General features: G+C 34.6%; 1 protein-coding gene across 2 annotated transcripts in view; it reads right to left on the bottom strand.

The window, feature by feature from the left end:
* The window catches only part of LOC147072894 (elongation factor-like GTPase 1), a 468,820-nt gene that overhangs the window by 39,476 nt on the left and 411,843 nt on the right, over positions 1–17,501 (bottom strand). For both annotated transcript variants that reach the window (XM_085945747.1, XM_085945748.1), the window contains exon 11: positions 787–971. In XM_085945747.1, the coding sequence (XP_085801873.1) occupies positions 787–971 (185 nt within the window). The remainder of the gene's footprint in view (positions 1–786; positions 972–17,501) is intronic.

Genomic DNA, 17,501 nt, shown 5'->3' with positions numbered 1-17,501 from the left:
TCCTAATCCCCAGTGTTATTGTTACCAGACAATGTATAAGCAATTATGCGTGATGAGAGACCGTATTGCAAAGAGACATTCAGTTGCATCTCGACAGCGGACGCGTGCGGGCTTCTAATAGCTTTCCGTCGCTTAAATGATTGACTCAATATACACAGACTCATTCAAAATCTATCATCATCATTCATACACCCTCACATATAATCCATAAACTGTGTCATAAAGTGCGGGAGTGTACGAACCGTTTGACCCAAAACAACGATACCGCCCGATTGACAGTTGAAACCAGACCACGGAGCCATCGAACATCATCACAAAGGTCAGTGTCTGGCATTCTGTTCCATCACCCCCACCTCTAGATCCGACCTCCTCATCATCCCTTAAAATACTTACAGTCCACTTAAAAGCTCAACCAGTAAGTGTTAACAATTAACAAATAAAAATAGAGGGTAATGCGAGTTTTTACGAACTTAAATGCCATATTACAATGAAATATATTATTTAGTATTGATAGTCGTTCGTATTTGCGTATTTAATCGACATAATGAATATTTACAATTATTAAATATTTTTTGCGTGGATACCTAATGCAAGTCGCAAATGGCAGAATGTCACCTGTCACTAGTCATAATATGCGCATGTTTTTGTTAAAAAATTATTTGATGATTCCTTAACAGCCGATTGATAAATAGCTAATAGTGATTCATGACATCCCATGCATCGGGCTATTAGACGAAACGTTGTACATGATAAGTCAGATTGTAATAAAAAAAATAAGACTTTTACCTCCCAATGGCTGAAGACCAGCTGTAGGCTAGCCAGTCCTGACGTCTGTTTCCTGACCTCATCAGTAAGGCGGAAGCTCTCCACCACTGGAAGATGAGCAGCGACTGTGAAGCTTGACGACAGCCTGTCCACTTCTTCTGTCAGGAGTTTACCGTGACGACGCCTTAGCACCGTGTACATGGAACCTGAAAACAACATAAAATCAAACTAATATATTTCGTTAATCGAAAGATGCATGTTGGGTATAACGAGGGAAGATGATAATAATGAAAAGTGTGTTACATTTTGAGTGTGATAGTAACAATGTTTAATTCATTTTTTTACATGAATTTTATGGCCTGACCGTCATGAAGTCATAAACAACATCCCGCTTCAAAGTCTATGGCGACTGGCGTTCGCATTTCTATATTATTAATTTGGTATGCGGTCGGGAATGAATGGACAACACAAACATAGACCCCTCCAAACAAAACACTCAGTCTAGATCGAGGTCCTACGTTTGAATGTGAAGCATCAAAAGTTTGTATGCCAGGCAATTTCTTAGGAGCAGATACCCAAAATAAAGGTCGCTATGTTTTGTCGCCGGACAAATTTTGTCAATCGATTTTATGCAATCAGGACTGAGTGATAGCAAACTTCATGTACTTATGTAAGTATTGGATCCAAAGATAAAGGCGTTACAAAAAAAAAACAATAATTAGGTAAAAAAAAAACAGAGTGGGGGTAATTTCAAATTTGTCGCCCATTTTCAAGCGCGCCTCTGCATTGGTCAATGGTCATCCGCGGCTCCACCGGAAACTGCAAATGTCGCAACAGCGCGAGTTTCAACTTCTTTAGTTGGCGGCGCTATACTCGACTTCCGGCGACAGACACCTGTTCCGATAGTTTCAAATGGGACCGAATCTAGGATTAATTTAGTATTTTCGACAATTAGATAAAGCCCATCAACTAACCCGTTGGGCGTATCGCAGGCTACAAAAGTGATCTGGGAACGTGGATCAACCAACCAAGACTTAGGTAGCCACCACAAAACAGATTGATAAGACAGAAATGCGAAAACAAAAAATCAGTGCATGAAAAATACATTTACACAACAAAAGTACCTACGTAAACAAAAAATAAATAACTTATCACTGAATATGCATAATATATTCAGTGACGTCCCGTAGGGGTTGGCAGGGCGTGCGTTGCATAGAGGAGGCACATTACAAAAGATGTCGAATGGAAGAACGAAAATAAATACTACAACTTTTGAGAGCAGTTCCGGGTTTTCAATGAAGCCCCGACAATGCGGTCGCTTCGTTAGAAGGTATCGACATTTTAGTTTAAAAAATAACATATGCATAAAAAGTCCTGACAACATAGTTACTTTTGTATTGGATTACATATTGTATTGACAGGTTATCGCAAAAGACAATTTTTCACAACTGTGTCTCTGAACCGGTCAGTGTCACAGACCTCCACGTACCTACAACTACCATTATTTGAGAGTAGGTTTCGTCGAAATGCTCAAATTATCAATAGATGGTGTGTATGTGTAAAGGTTTTGGATTTAACCTTACAACTGTCATGTTGTGGTATAGAGCATAGACAACAACGCAACGGAAATGATACAGTTGTCATTCAGCCTTCCTACAATGTAGTCGACACGCGCCACTGTTCCGCGTCTCTCACCATATCAAAATTCCAAAGTATAATGTAAACCTTTCAACTCAAACTAAAATCAATGTGACAGTCATTTCGAAGTGCCGTGTTATCCGAAATTTATTACTATTTTTATATAATTATAAATTTTAGAAATGGACCGCGCCTTTCAATTGTTCTGTGTGCGCGCTTACACTATCCCTTAAAAACATGAAAAAATGTTTTATAAAACAAAATGAGCTTCGAAACTAAAATGGATGAAACGAAAGCATACTCGAAGCGAAACAAACTTTAATTGATTCACATAACAGTTATGTGTCCCCTGGATTATTAATCCTAAGCAAGATACGGATACGATGAGATCTTACAAATTCTATATTATATCTTCGAAATGTAACGGATGTATTTGCAAGCAGTTATTTTCCGTTACAGTCTCAGGGCCCCGGCATGTTAATCCGGCGCTGTTGCATTGAAGACGACTCCATAATTGTGCAATTTCCTGTCCAATGGCCGACATCGCTGGATGGCTTTGCGCAAGCGCGCTTAAGCCTCCGGACGCGGCGTAAAAGCCTGCCTTTTAAATTAGCTTTGTTCTCAATTCGAATTTATCGAATGAGGGTGATGATAATATGAAAATAACACCAAACGTCTCTATATAGTAGTAAACAGAAATCATCACATACCTTTTACTGTACTGATAAATTAAATAATTTATATAATAAATACAAAGTATGTATGTTTTTCCCTCTAAACCAAAATATGCATTATGGATATTATTTCTCTATATAATTAATAAATAGAAATAATAATACTTAATAATAAAAGATTAAAACAAAATAAGCGACAAAAGGTGTAAAATTAAACGATATAAGTACATCATGGCCCCCACAAGGGGGGGCTGACAGGGCTCTAGTCTAGGAGCCCGGGTTTAGGGGAGGCCCGGCGTAGCGGTTCGACCACATACATGATATCTTAAATTTGCACTAATAGTAAATAAGTCGCCTGCGGCGCTATTTTACTTCAAGGTTATTATAATTTTATAATAAATATATGGTTGTGAAATGCAATTTTTGGTTATTGTGTGTTCTCCATAATGTGTTTAAAATTGCTAAAAATACACTGAATTTTTATTGACCTCGAACACCATATAGAAAACGCCACTGTAGAGCGTCAGACTGGCTTTACCCTTAGTGGTAGGTAGGGGGCCCCGCCAAAGATCAATGCCTGGGGGCCCGCTTCAGGATGTGGGGGCCATGAAGTACATATATATAAACAAATAAAATATTAATTATAAAACTATTGATAGGTTTCCCCAAGTATATAAAATACTTCATCCAGTCCCCTGGATATCTCAAGCGTAGAATACCAAAGACAGCGACTGCATTGCCACTTTGGATTTATAGTCTCAGGTACTCAGTTGAACGACGTATTAACACACAATAAATATTGATTAAATGACGTAATTAAAAAAACCTCAAAAACATACATATAATAAAAATTATAATTTTTTTTAAATCGAATGGGACTTCGGGTCACGTCCATCGTCATGCGGACAGAAATTTCCTAACTATGCATATTATGAAATGAATGGTTTTACATAGCTAATTTGATAGTTTCTTACTTGTAATGTCCATACCCATGGTGATGGCTTACTAGAGCGCCTGTCTCTTTGATTGTATAACTACACTACTGTTTGAATATTTAGGTACATATCTAATACAATACAAAATATAATACAATATAATATAATACCTAATACAATGATTGTGAGCTGTAATGTCACATGACGAAGATATCTTTATAATATTATAATCCTCTTCTAAATTATACCTAAAAATAGGAGGAGAAAAAAAAAGAGTTTTGATGATGTTATTTAACTTAAACGATGATAAATAAGGAAGGCGTCATCAAAAATGTTGAAACAAACCTTCTAGATGGAGCCTAAATGTACGAAATTGAAGCGAAAAGGGATCTCTACTTTACTGATTACGTTAATTCATTTGAAGTAAGCTTCACACTTCTACTATGACATTCCACTATAATTTCGAATTATCCAATTGGTTAATTCTATTTGCAGATATTGCCAAAATAAACCTTACATAATACATATTTAATAAAAGTCATAAATTGGATAATATATAATTAAATTTGACTTCGATTTGTTATTTCATACATCTTTCGGGAGATGGTGTAGAGATAAAAGTCGAGATTGGAGGTTGCTCCGATGAATGAAGGAGCGATTTTATTTCTCAAGAGTAAATAAGTAGAATTGCAAAATTGCAGGGTAAAGTTATGATACTGTTCCGAGGTCCGAGACTCGGTGGAAGAGAATGCTGTGCGTAGCGACTGACACGAAATTACAGATCGGACTGAGATTAAGATTACTACTAATATTTATACTGACTAACTCATCAACTATGACCCGCTATGTATATACATGAATATTCGGTAAATTGCGAGTCTGCTGATGAAGTTTGCAATTGGTATGTCGGATGGCCTCCGCATTTTTGGACTTCCGAGTGTTTCAACCCCGTCGAAGAATGTCACGCGTGTAGAATATGCTGACGGTAGATGCGACGATTGTGCGATAATTTAAATGATTTCCTCATTTTTACACTGTCGAAATAATGCTGACAAGGTCCAAAGTCATTGACCGGAACACATCTCACATATTGCCATATCAAAGAAGACATTTGAATATAAAATTTAGCTATAAATACCCATAGAAAGATACTTTCTCGTAAAATGTTATGTAGGTAGCTAAAAGCAATACAATATTTTTAAGATGAGTACGTAGGTTATGTAAACAAAGCAACATACAGCATACTTAAAACCAGATCGCAAACCGGCATTTTATTTTTACGACAAGCAATAGAAGAGGAAAATAATGAACATGTAAATATGTAAGTAATACAATTACACGATTTGAAAATCGAACTGCCATCAAAAATTCTAATACGTAATGGTGTATGACTCCTTTTGTCTGGAGTCAAAATTCTTTGGTTTTCAATAAAACCTTTTATATCACGAGAATATAAAATAAAAGTGAATGAAAATAGATACCGACTGAGTGGTACCTATTTATTGGTAGACGCCATAGAGTTGTAAAAGTTTTAATTTTCCCAAATCCTGTTTCAGTAGATAATAATCCGAAAGAATGGCAAATAAAATCGAAGCTTTTACCTACCTACTTGAAAAGCAAAAAACCACTTAGCACGTGCCTGTCTGATATGGTGGTTGCATTACGGAGGCATACAGGGTGATCAGACGGTTATGTTAGCATTGCAGACATCACAATTTATTTCATCTATGATAATTTTATTACAATACTACAGGACAACACTCGTAGTAAACGTCGCTAATTATATGAGAGAACAGATTTTTTACAGTATCCAAAATGACTACAAAAAACACAAGTTTTATAATAATTAACAACGAACCAATTAAAAGCGTGATTGAATATAAATATTTAGGAACGTAAGCCAATGAGAAATGGTTACATGTAAATTGTAGGTAAAACATTTCACCGTGGCACAGTTCGCCGTGAGCTTTCTTATCGGAAAGAGATGACTGTATACTATACGGGAGTCCAATTTTATTAGATTCAAAATGAACATTAATTCAATTTACACAGCTGATTTTGCCAAAATTCATGAATTTAAAAGTGAAAACCTAACCTAACAAATAATCCAGTATATCAGCTATTTTTTTACAAAATTTATTTGCTGCTGACTTCATGTAAAGTGTAAACCGATAAGAACCGTGTTGTATTTAGACATGAATTTTATGTAAGTACTATACGACCCAAGGAGGTTGGACGATCTTTAATATACGGCAATATATTTCCGATCAACATTTCACGGTAAAGTGTGATACGGCGAGCTGCTGCATACGTACAAGTTTCCGGACACGATGAGAAATAGGGTTACACGTAATTTGTACGTATATATTATGAACGTGAAAATAACAAATGCCAGAATAGCATTGAGACAGGACGACACGTTCTCCGACCAGTATTTGTTTATTTGAGATGCGGCGATTATTAATTTTTAGACAGTGTTGTTGCAATTTTGGAAATACATGGATTTAATGGAGTAAATAATATTGTAATAATAACGTAACATCTCGTGGCTTAATAACATCCGTGATTGGTACAAATGTAGCTTCACTCAACTGTTCGGTAGCTGACGATAAAGAAAAGATAGCCCTGGTGGAGGCCTACCCCCAATCAAAGAAGGAACGAGAAGAAAAAGATATAAGATAAAAATAATATTCAACCTACAGTTATGAAACTAAACGTCAGATTGCAGTGAAATGTTTACGCAGATAATCCTTGCCAGGGGTTCGGATCGATAAAATTTCCAGCTGTGAAAGAAAGAATACGTTATTATTACGTACATATAAGTCCAAATAATAATATATATAGTATATTATGTACTTGGCTTACTAACTAACCACAATCAATTTAAAAATAAGCAAATAAGTATGTATCTAACAGTTAATATTAATATGCTATTTAAATATTACATTCGGTAACGTAGCTTTCCGGTAATACTGTAGTTTATCGACACTTAAAAGGCATTTCCACTTCTTATCCACAACTGGAGACATAAGGTTTTAATGCGATAGTCTTTATCATTATTGTATTCAAAGTACGGTCACAATAAAAATGTCGCGTAAGCCGATCGATTTTCGAAAGTCCACAGTGGATTATACACCGACATTCCTGCAAATAACTAATAATGAAATTATTATACTACATACGATTCATATTCATACGATTAGGCAGGACATTAGTTAGCGGAACTACACAATTTTTAACATATCATAGCTAATAATGTATGACCATTTAATTCAGATTGAAAAGGCTATTTTAAAACATAGCAACATACCTGTTGTAAAGAACTTATATTTTGATATTTTTCACAATAAGATAAATATCTGAGAGCAAGTGATTCGTACGTAAAAAAGAATAATTTTCAGCCACTCGCTATGGACTTTTTGGTTTTAGGAATTTAGGTTTTTGTTATGAATATACTTCAGTAGCGAAGGGTGGAGGTAGGCTGTTAAGATCCGTCATAAATAGTGCACATTAAACTTTGTTAGTCGTATCTATGTATTTGTTTTTATTGAACTAAGACTACAATTTAGAGATGGTGTTGGTTTGTTTTTTGTCGTACCTATCGCCCAATATAATATACTTATTATACCGAATGTATGTATAATATACCAAAACTAGTATGGTTTGCTTTAGGCAGGGTATAATGAAATTTTAAAAACTAACGAGCACCTCCGGCAAGTTGAATTTTTTTTTTCGACCATGGATAGGATCATAATATGGGCCTCCACAGAGTGGAAGTTTGTATTGACAAATTTTGTTTTTTACGAGAAATTGATGTCAGCCACTTGCTTAACCTATTAGGTCCATACCCTGACACACACAAATTGAAAAACAATATGTGTACTTGCCAGGCCCAGGATTTGAACCTGGGACCCACGGCTTTATAGTCCAACGCTTAAGCCGCGCGGCCACCGTGGGTGTTGTATTTTTAGTTCAATGAAAATAAATAAGTATGACTGACAAAGTTTAGTGTGCGCTATTTATGTCGGATTTTCACAGCCTACTTCCACCCTTCGCCACTACTATACTCAAAGGATGAATTGGATCTGAAAGATTTGATACTTTTTACGAATAGGAAGAAATACACCATCCCAGAGGCTAAGGGAGTGGAGGGTATTTGCGGCAATCAGACGAGAGCGGGTTCGTTTCCTGGGTGCGGCCAAAATCCACAGTGAAGAATGAAGATAAGAAACGATTTTTAAAAGTGTCTACTTAAATACGTGAAGGAATGTAGAGCAAATAATCATATCATAACTGCAATATTTTGTCAATTATTACACTTTTAAGTAAGTCTAGTCTACATGTAATCAGTTGGAGGTACATTTTTATTGCACTGGCAGTTAAAGATAACTGATATTTGCGAAAACACAATCGTGCCAAGCAGTGGAGTACTGCATGAAATTATCAGTCATAAAAACTATAACGAAAATATTAAAAAAAAAAATACGTGACCTGGGTGTCATAATGGATAATAAGATGAATTTTAACGCACATATCAATGAAACTATCAATAAAGCATTAAAATTACTAGGTTTTATTCTTCGGATCTCTAAACCATTCAGATCACCTAATGTTCTGAAGGTACTTTACTTCTCATTTGTTAGATCCATAGTTGAGTTTGCTTCTGTCGTGTGGAATCCACAGTACGTTACATACATAAATCGTCTCGAAGCGGTACAAAAGCGATTTCATAAGTACGTCAATTTTAGAGCTTACTGTTATGATTTATCTAATTCTATTTCGACCACTGCAACTTTTATGGTACCATCTTTGGAAAGTCGACGTTCTATATCTGATCAATATTTTCTTTTTCTCTCTAGACTCGCCAAACCTACTCGAAAGGGTGGGTTTCTATTGTCCATCAAGATTTACGCGAAACCAAACTTTGTACCATATCAGTCGTAGCGGTTCTAATTATGCACAAAACTCTTTTATTCGGCGCTCTTGTTTAAATTATAATATGTATTTCTCCACCGTTGATCCTTTTAATGATTCACGTGTTTCATTTAAACGCGCTATCTCCAAAATTTTGTATACATAGATATATATATATATATATTTTTTATGTTACTTTTTTGTATATAATTTAATTATCATTATTCTTCCTCATTTTTCTCAGGTAATTTTCTTATGTAATTTCTTTATATTTATGTTATTCTTAATCTATATCTTGTTAGGCTTAACTATATTATAATGTATATATATGGAAACTTTGCCGGTTGCAATAACTTTTCATTATTATATTTAAAATTTTTGTAATCAATATGTAACTGTTTGTTTCCTTAATAAATAAAAAAAAAATAAAAAAATAGTATAGTACACTATAATACAGTGATTCCCAACTTGTTTGCTTGGCGGAACTTTAAAAGCATTTTATAAATAAAACCACGAAGAACTCAAACACCTACATATCTATCATCTGATACAAATTAAGATTCAGAGGTTTAAATTCATGGGCCCCACATCCTGAAGCGGGCCCCCAGGCCGGAATGAATGGCGGGTCCCCCTACATATCGCTAAGGTTAAGGCTATACCTCAGTTGAGGCATGGTCTAAAAAGATCGTGGCTAGGCGATGCGCGGATTGCGGGTCGCGGGTGCAAATGACGCATGCAGAACGAAATATAATTTTAACATCCGTCCATTTAATCTTCTGTTTATTGGTCTATTAGTAACAATAATAATATATTCATTGACATGTTTTCTTTCTAAAGTAAATGGGTAACGTTTTTAGTCATCTTTACACGATTTAAGAATTAATACCCCCGTCGAAATCACGAAACAAACTGACGTATTTACACCTCGACGTTCGCTCTCAGACTGCCAGCGAGTCCAAAATTTCGTCGCGCCTTTAGTTGAAAATTATTTGCCGTTTCACTGAAGTATCGCCTTTAAGGACAGTGTGATTTTCGACAGTAGTGTTCCTCAAATGGTTTCCGCGGAAACCCAGAGTTAGGGTGATTCTGTGTATTATCAGCAATTTTAAATATATACAATTGATTTATTGAGTTTTCGGCACTCATCGTCAAACTATCATTAAGCACTGATTGCGACCTCCTTTGTAGTAGCCAAGTAACATGCAACCCTTCGCCATATTTTGTAAATAGCCATTTAGTAAGCCAGGAAACATCCATAAAATAATTATAGAATACAATTCTACAAATGAATTATCATTTAATTACTCCAATCATTATATCATCACAAATTGCATCGCACAGCCATGTATTTTAAAATGTAAACATACCTTGACTTTTTTAATTGTTCGAGAAAATTTATGGATTGTTTTTTTCTCACTTAACTGGTCGACCCGCCATGCCGGGGCCCCAGGCTAGAGCCCTGTCAGTCCCTCCTTGAGGGGGCCATGGTTAAATTACAAAAAAGTCTTATAGTATATGGCGACAAACTTTCGTATTTCTATATTATTAATCTGTCTGTGGTAAATTAATTACCTCCTACATTTTATTATGTTTTCATTTTTTCGATAATGAACAATTCACCATACGAATCTGCCAGCGATATGGGCCGTATGTATGAGATTCCGAAATTATTTATAAGCTATTTAACCGATTTTCCACCATATAGCTTATAGCACTGTTTGTGACGTAAGCAATCTGACCTCACACGTCATTCAAAATGTCTGCTTTATATGTCACTTTCAAATGTCATTTTAACTTCATTACATCAAACGTTTGCTAAAGGCCCTCGTTCATTTTGTAGACTCTGTAAAACATTTGCGAACTTTAAAAACAGTTCCTAGTGGTGCTGTTTATTCATTTCATTCATTCGTTTATTCTTATTCCGTTTTGACATCTCACAATAGAAGTGATTGAAGTGATGTTAGTCATAATATAACTGTATGTATTGCCACCAAATGGAAATGTTTACTGGGAATACTTTATCTTATCGTACAGTAGAATTATAAAATAAATGTGATAAAATAACTGATAAATTATTTAAAGTTCATAATAATTATAAAATTTATATGGTACCGTTCGCACACTTTCAGATACATTTACAATATCAAAATTTTAAATTAATGATCGGGGAATGAAATTTTATAAGTTTGCCATTATATGTACGCCATGACACATTATGACGTCACGATATGAAATTCACATATTATGTTACTCATATGTATGTCGTTGGGTAAGTCAATGTTCAAAAATGATACGTCTTTCGATAATTTTTAGCGAAATAAACCCAATTGATGAAAACTAGTTAATTTAGGATGCAGGAAGCACGTCACTGCCAACCGGATATACCTAAGTAATACGTAGGTACCTAATGCGTCGCTACATACCTTACGCATTGCGTACAAGTTTATTGCACCGATTTCCCTTATCAGCCTTATCACAGTCGTCTGGCTTTCCCGCCAATTTTCAGGCAGCAGAGTGGCGATTTTGGCGGGCAAATCGCCGGAAGTCGGCCGGTCGTCTAGACGCAGCGCCGGATTGGGAAATGGGACACTTCCGGTCCACTCAGTCCGACTTGATAATGCCCTGCACTTAGGTAGGTACTCAATGGCTTAGCAATTTTATTGTCAGGTAAGTAGATGTGCTTTCAAAATATAGTACACAAGGGCTAAATGCCTTTGTATGAATGGGTTTTTAAATTGAAGAAAAAACAATAAGCACACGGATTATTACGATAAGTACCTATCCACTCGAGAGAAGTATTTTACAGTCTTTTCATGATATATGTATAAATATTGAATACTTTTACTAGGCAATTTTATATTAACTTCACTGTAAACTAACGATAGCTTTTCTAGCTACTTGCCGTGTACCCATATACATGAAATTCGGTGCATAGTTCCTAATGAGATGCATACTTTGATAAGTTTAAAACCGAAACTATTTAGTTGACACCGATCTAATGAGCAAACAAGACGCCCTCATATATGACGTATTTACATTGTGTTATATTTAAAATGTCCTAATCCTATATGTAAACTTATTCTGAGATCAATTAATAAATAAATGTATATCATAGCTAATAAACTATACACGCTTTGATCTCTTAGTTCCCATATAAATTAAGCCTCAATCCAAGCCAAATTAATATTCGGTTCTTGTTTGTTTAGTGGAAACCAGCGGCAAAAAAATTTTGAAAATAGCCGTTATACTGGATTATTAATTGTTAGGTTAGGTTATCATTCTGGAAATCATGAATTTTTCCGAAATCGGCAATGAAAATTGCCGCTGTTCTCGCCTAGCTTCCAGTTAACAGACTTGTACGAAATTGTACGAAATCCAATAAAAATGGGAATTACTGCCAACAATGCCTTTTTTATCTCAATACTATTCGGCAATCTCTATCCGGTACGGCAGCTCACAGTGAACTATGATACGGAAAAGTTAATTTTCACATTGTAACCGGATATCATATCGAAAGAAAAAATATTGATACTTGTATGCGCCGGTCCGTGAAAGGTTTAAAAAAAACGAAAAAGGCAAAAGACAGTAGCAAAGTAGCGGTCATAAATTATACATACATACTTTTTTGACATTCCTATATATATATAGTTCTAAGCTAGTTATATGTTTTTGATAGTTAAAACATTTTTACTCGTAAACTAAAATCAACCCTATTAGAGACATTATCGTTTACTTTGTACATTATAGTTTGCTGCTATACCTATGTAAATAAACTTAGTGTATATAATATCGTCTCTGTTCTGGCAGAATACACTAACTGGAGAATACTAGTTTTGAGTAATTTGACTTTGAAGTTGTTAAAATGTTTGAAATGGTCTATCATGTGAGTTTATTAAGTAATCGTAAAAAGGATGACTTTAAAATAAAGACTGTTTATTTATTAAGAAGGTTTCCAGACGGTAAAATTTGAAATAAAGAACATTTTGGTGTAACTAACTCAATATGTCATTTTTTCGAATTAGTGTCTTCTGCCAGAACAGTGACGATATGTCATATACCATATCTTTGGAGGGTATATTATGTATTCCGTATGGCCTCAAGAATAGCAGAGATGTCTCAAGTGGTTAGGTAGTCAGCCCGCATGATATTTGGAGAGCGTGGCATAAAAGGTCGAAGCCGCTTGAACGCATCTTTCAGAATATTATAATCGAGAGACTACACTTGTGTTATTCAAAGATATCTACATACCATTAGTATTGTTCGGTGATAAAGGACATTCAGTATTGAAGACGTGAAAAATGTGAAATATTCTGTCATAAAAAAGTTAGGTTACTTTAAAAATATAAAAAGTCTGAGACAAGTAGTAGGTGTTAGTACCTACCTACCAGTGACGAGGGGTGGAGGTAGGCCATTAAGATCCGACATAAATAGTGCACAATAAACTTTGTCAGTCATACTTATTAGTTTTTATTGACATAAGAATACAAACCTAAACCAAACCATAATAGTTTAGGTATGCTATGAGCGATCCGACAAAAATAGTGCACACTTTCAGTCATACTTATTTGTTTTCGTTGAATTAAGAATACACATTACAAATGGTGTTGGATAGTTTTTAAATTCATTAAACTCTTTCTAACCAAACCATAATCGACAAAAAATATTCTTATATCTATGTATAAAATATCTAAAATTATGTATAGTGTAATGATATAATTTAAAATATTTTTATAGATAAACGAATATTTTTGAATATTATTTACTATGGTTTGGATTAGGCAGGGTTTAATTGAATTTAAAAAAAACTGTAGTCTTAGTTCAATGAAAACAAATACATTTGACCGATAAAGTTTAGTGTGTACCATCTATGTCTGATCTTAACAGCCTACTTCAATTCAATTCAATCCAATTTCAATTCAATTTATTTATTTTTAACATATTGTGGACATTACAAATTATAAGTTTAAGACGTTCACAACATGACATTTAGAATCAAAGAAATATAAAACAGTATTACATAAAAAAGAGATAGATAGTATGTTATTAAACAGTAGAAATATGTACATACAAAAAATATTAATTAGGTAGGTACAAGGAAGTACACCGGATGAGTTAAGCAGACCGTATTTTAAGACTTTATAAAACAACGTCCACATATACTCATCCTCACGTAGGTGGAATATATCAACACCCGAAGCAATTTCGTTGAACATAGTTATCGCCCTCCCAATTGGCATTACCAGTGGCAGGTTGGTTCTGCACCTTGGGAGAATAAACAACTGATGTTTTCTATTTATAAGATAGTTATCAGGGACACACTTCCACCCTTCGCCACTGCTATAATATTATATAAGTAGTAAATAAACATCCAAAAATATGCATCCTTTCTTCGTCACCCAATTTGGTTCAGGGAAGCCAAAAGGTTGGATACCTATGGTTTACATGGTAGTTACAGTAACCATATTTTTATGTTGACTGTAGTACAAAATTATAAGTAGTATTTTTTGCAGATTTGGCATACAATTATAATAAAAAAAAATATTGTTAGGTTGGCAATAGGTACATATGATATGTGGTTTCATCAATGACATTAATATGGACGAAGCATCTGGAAAAAAAAAGACACTCACTTTTTTGTCGGGTCTGCCGAGTGGCATAATCTGTTCTAACGCCATTACAATAAAGGTGATATTGCTATAAATTCCCGATGCTTTTTTTCGGGTCTGCCGAATGGTTCAGTTCGAACGGGTTCGCTCAAATGAACATTGACACTAGAAACACTGTCCTAACGCCATTACAATAGAGGTGATATTGCTATAAATTCCCGATGCGTGATATCGCATAATAGGAATTGCGTGACGTCTACCTATACATGTGCGAATTTACTTGCTAGCTACTATATTGAGTGCGTTGTCCATTAATAATTTCATTGAGTTTCGAATTTGTTTTTTAAAAATATAATATTATACTTCTTAAAAGTTGGTTACTATTATTATTTGTTGAAACGAATACCCGTGCTAAACGAGTGCACGTGTCTACTTTCGTATCTACGTCATAATTTTCATGACAACTTTTCGTTAGCTATGAAAAGGCAGCAAGGAAAAACACGTCATTCTATTTTTAGATGTTGATGTTTTTTGAAATAAACCCTTTCAGTAAAAATATCTTACATTTGACATAAACGCAAACACGTGTCAGCAAAATAATCGAGAGTCATAGAAATCGCGTTGACCTCTTAGAATCTTAGATAATTATATATAATACCAATATCGGTATTCGTGAAACATATGGAAAAAGAAGTATCCATAAATAAATATAGATATAAAAATCTCTTTAAAATATATATATATAAAATATTGTGTAGCAAAAATATCGTATCATTGTCACCAAGGACGTCGAAGGGCAACGGAAGTAAACCAAACATCTCGTAACCCGATAAAAAATAGTCCTCTTAAATCTTTTACTATGGTAATTAATTTTTTTTCTACTTTCAATACCGAATAATATCAAAATATTACGGTATCGAAAAATACTGGAATATCGGTTTTTAAATACCGGTATTGTAATACCTACTTAGATATAATTAATATATCTGCAGTATTTTGAGAAAATACATTTATATACATATTTTGATAATAAAAGACAGTAAACTAATTCTATGAAGTCTACGAATATTGTATATAATTTGGTACTCACCAGTTATAAAAATTAATTTACGCCTTATGTTTCGTCACATGGTAAACTCCATCACGCATGAGTACCAATATATTGTAACTTTTAAGTTGTTGAAGAATTATAATCAATGAATCGTAAGGTGGAGGTAAAAACTGGCTATGTACCTAATATCATAAAAAAGGGACAGTAAAGTTCGAATATATCGGTATTGCATGATTTTTAAAACCGGTATTTCGGTATCGAAAAATACTGGGATACCGGTATTGCAATCCTTACTTAGATATAATTAGTATACCTACCTGCAGTATTTTGAGAAAATATATTTATATTATTTTAATATTAATAAAAAATAACAAATTAATTCTGTGAAGTATAAAAATACGATATAATTTGGTACATATATTTATATATACCTATTATATTATTATTATAGAGGCGATGAGGCATAATGACAGTAGTGTAGTGAAACCGTAGTATATTTACTATTTAGTAATAGAAGAGAAATAATTACAAACACACAGGCTTTGAAAAATTCACATAAATATATTGTAATTTCACCAAGGCGAACTCGTGGTCCCCGTATGAAATGCCAGCGCATAACGCACTGGACTACGGGGGGCGATTTAATTGAAAAAGAATATAGAGGTACATACCAATATTATTTTAAACACTACAACAGGCTTTGAGGTATTGTATTTAGTAATAGAAGTGAAACAATCACAAACACTTAAGCTTTGAGAAAATCACATAAATATAATGTGGCTTCACCAGGTTCGAACTCGGAGTTTCCGGATGAAAGGCTGGCGCCAAGGCCTGAACAAAAACGATGCATGAGTGCGAGTGAGAAAGTATTCGGCACCCTTACAATCTCTGCGACACGCGCTAGAGTAAGATAAATGGTCTACTAGCTACAAGCCAGTTTCCAAAAGTATCGCCATCAAATTGGGGCGAAACGCTTCACATAGCGTCGATAACTTGCGAGCTCGTGTTGCTAAAATTGATATTTTTTGTGTTAAACATAAAGTCAGTGGTAAATATTTTTGGTTAATTAAGTAGAAAAGATGGTTCTGTGTCTTGTCTTAAAATGTGGTAGCCGTACTGATAAGCAAGAAGATGGTTTACGTTTCATAAGTAAGTTGATACATGTTCGTGATAATTTATTTGTATTTTATTATATATTTTAATATCAGTGACCTAGTGTTTCTTTAAAATAACTTAAATTATGGATATCTTTATCTAATGGTTGCATTTTGACCGCTTAAAAATACTATATAACGTAAAAAAAATAGAAAATTATATTTTAATTCTGAGCGTCTAGTGCGAGCACTTTGGGCGAGCACTAGCGAAATGGTCTATGGTCTCGAACATTTGTAGACGAATGCGTTCGCTCGCTCACAAACCAAAGCAAGGCACGCGGCTTCATTTAGCAATGCAACGGGTGGCGTCTAGATGTATCTATAGTCTAAGGCTGGCGCCTTAGGCATAAAGTCCACTAAAGCGGACTTGCGGCTCGCGCATATTCTATGTGAATCATCGAAAATACAACGTAATCAAATACGCCAGCGCACACTGGATTTGAAGACGTATTGTGCTCGCCTGCCCCATGATTCATCGTTTTTTGGCTTCTCAGCGATACGAATTAACGAAAATACAACGTAGTCCATTCATTGAACACGGCAAGCAAAATCACGCTCCTGGAAGCATCGTCGATAGACGGGCGAGAAGCCATTATTTAATAACAGTGAACTCTTTGTTTAGTTATTGCGTGTCCGATATTTCGCTGGTATAATGATGTCATCGTGAATATTAATTACAAGCCCCGAGAAATTTAATATTATTTTTATTGCTTTGTTATGAGAGACGCTGATAATAATAATTATTTTGTGCTCCTTGAGCCCCT

This window comes from Rhyacophila brunnea, unplaced genomic scaffold (assembly GCF_057557595.1).
Source record: "Rhyacophila brunnea isolate RB1 unplaced genomic scaffold, BYU_Rbru_1.0 scaffold_19, whole genome shotgun sequence".
Lineage (NCBI taxonomy): Eukaryota > Metazoa > Arthropoda > Insecta > Trichoptera > Rhyacophilidae > Rhyacophila > Rhyacophila brunnea.
This window is presented reverse-complemented; position numbering and strand designations above follow the sequence as displayed.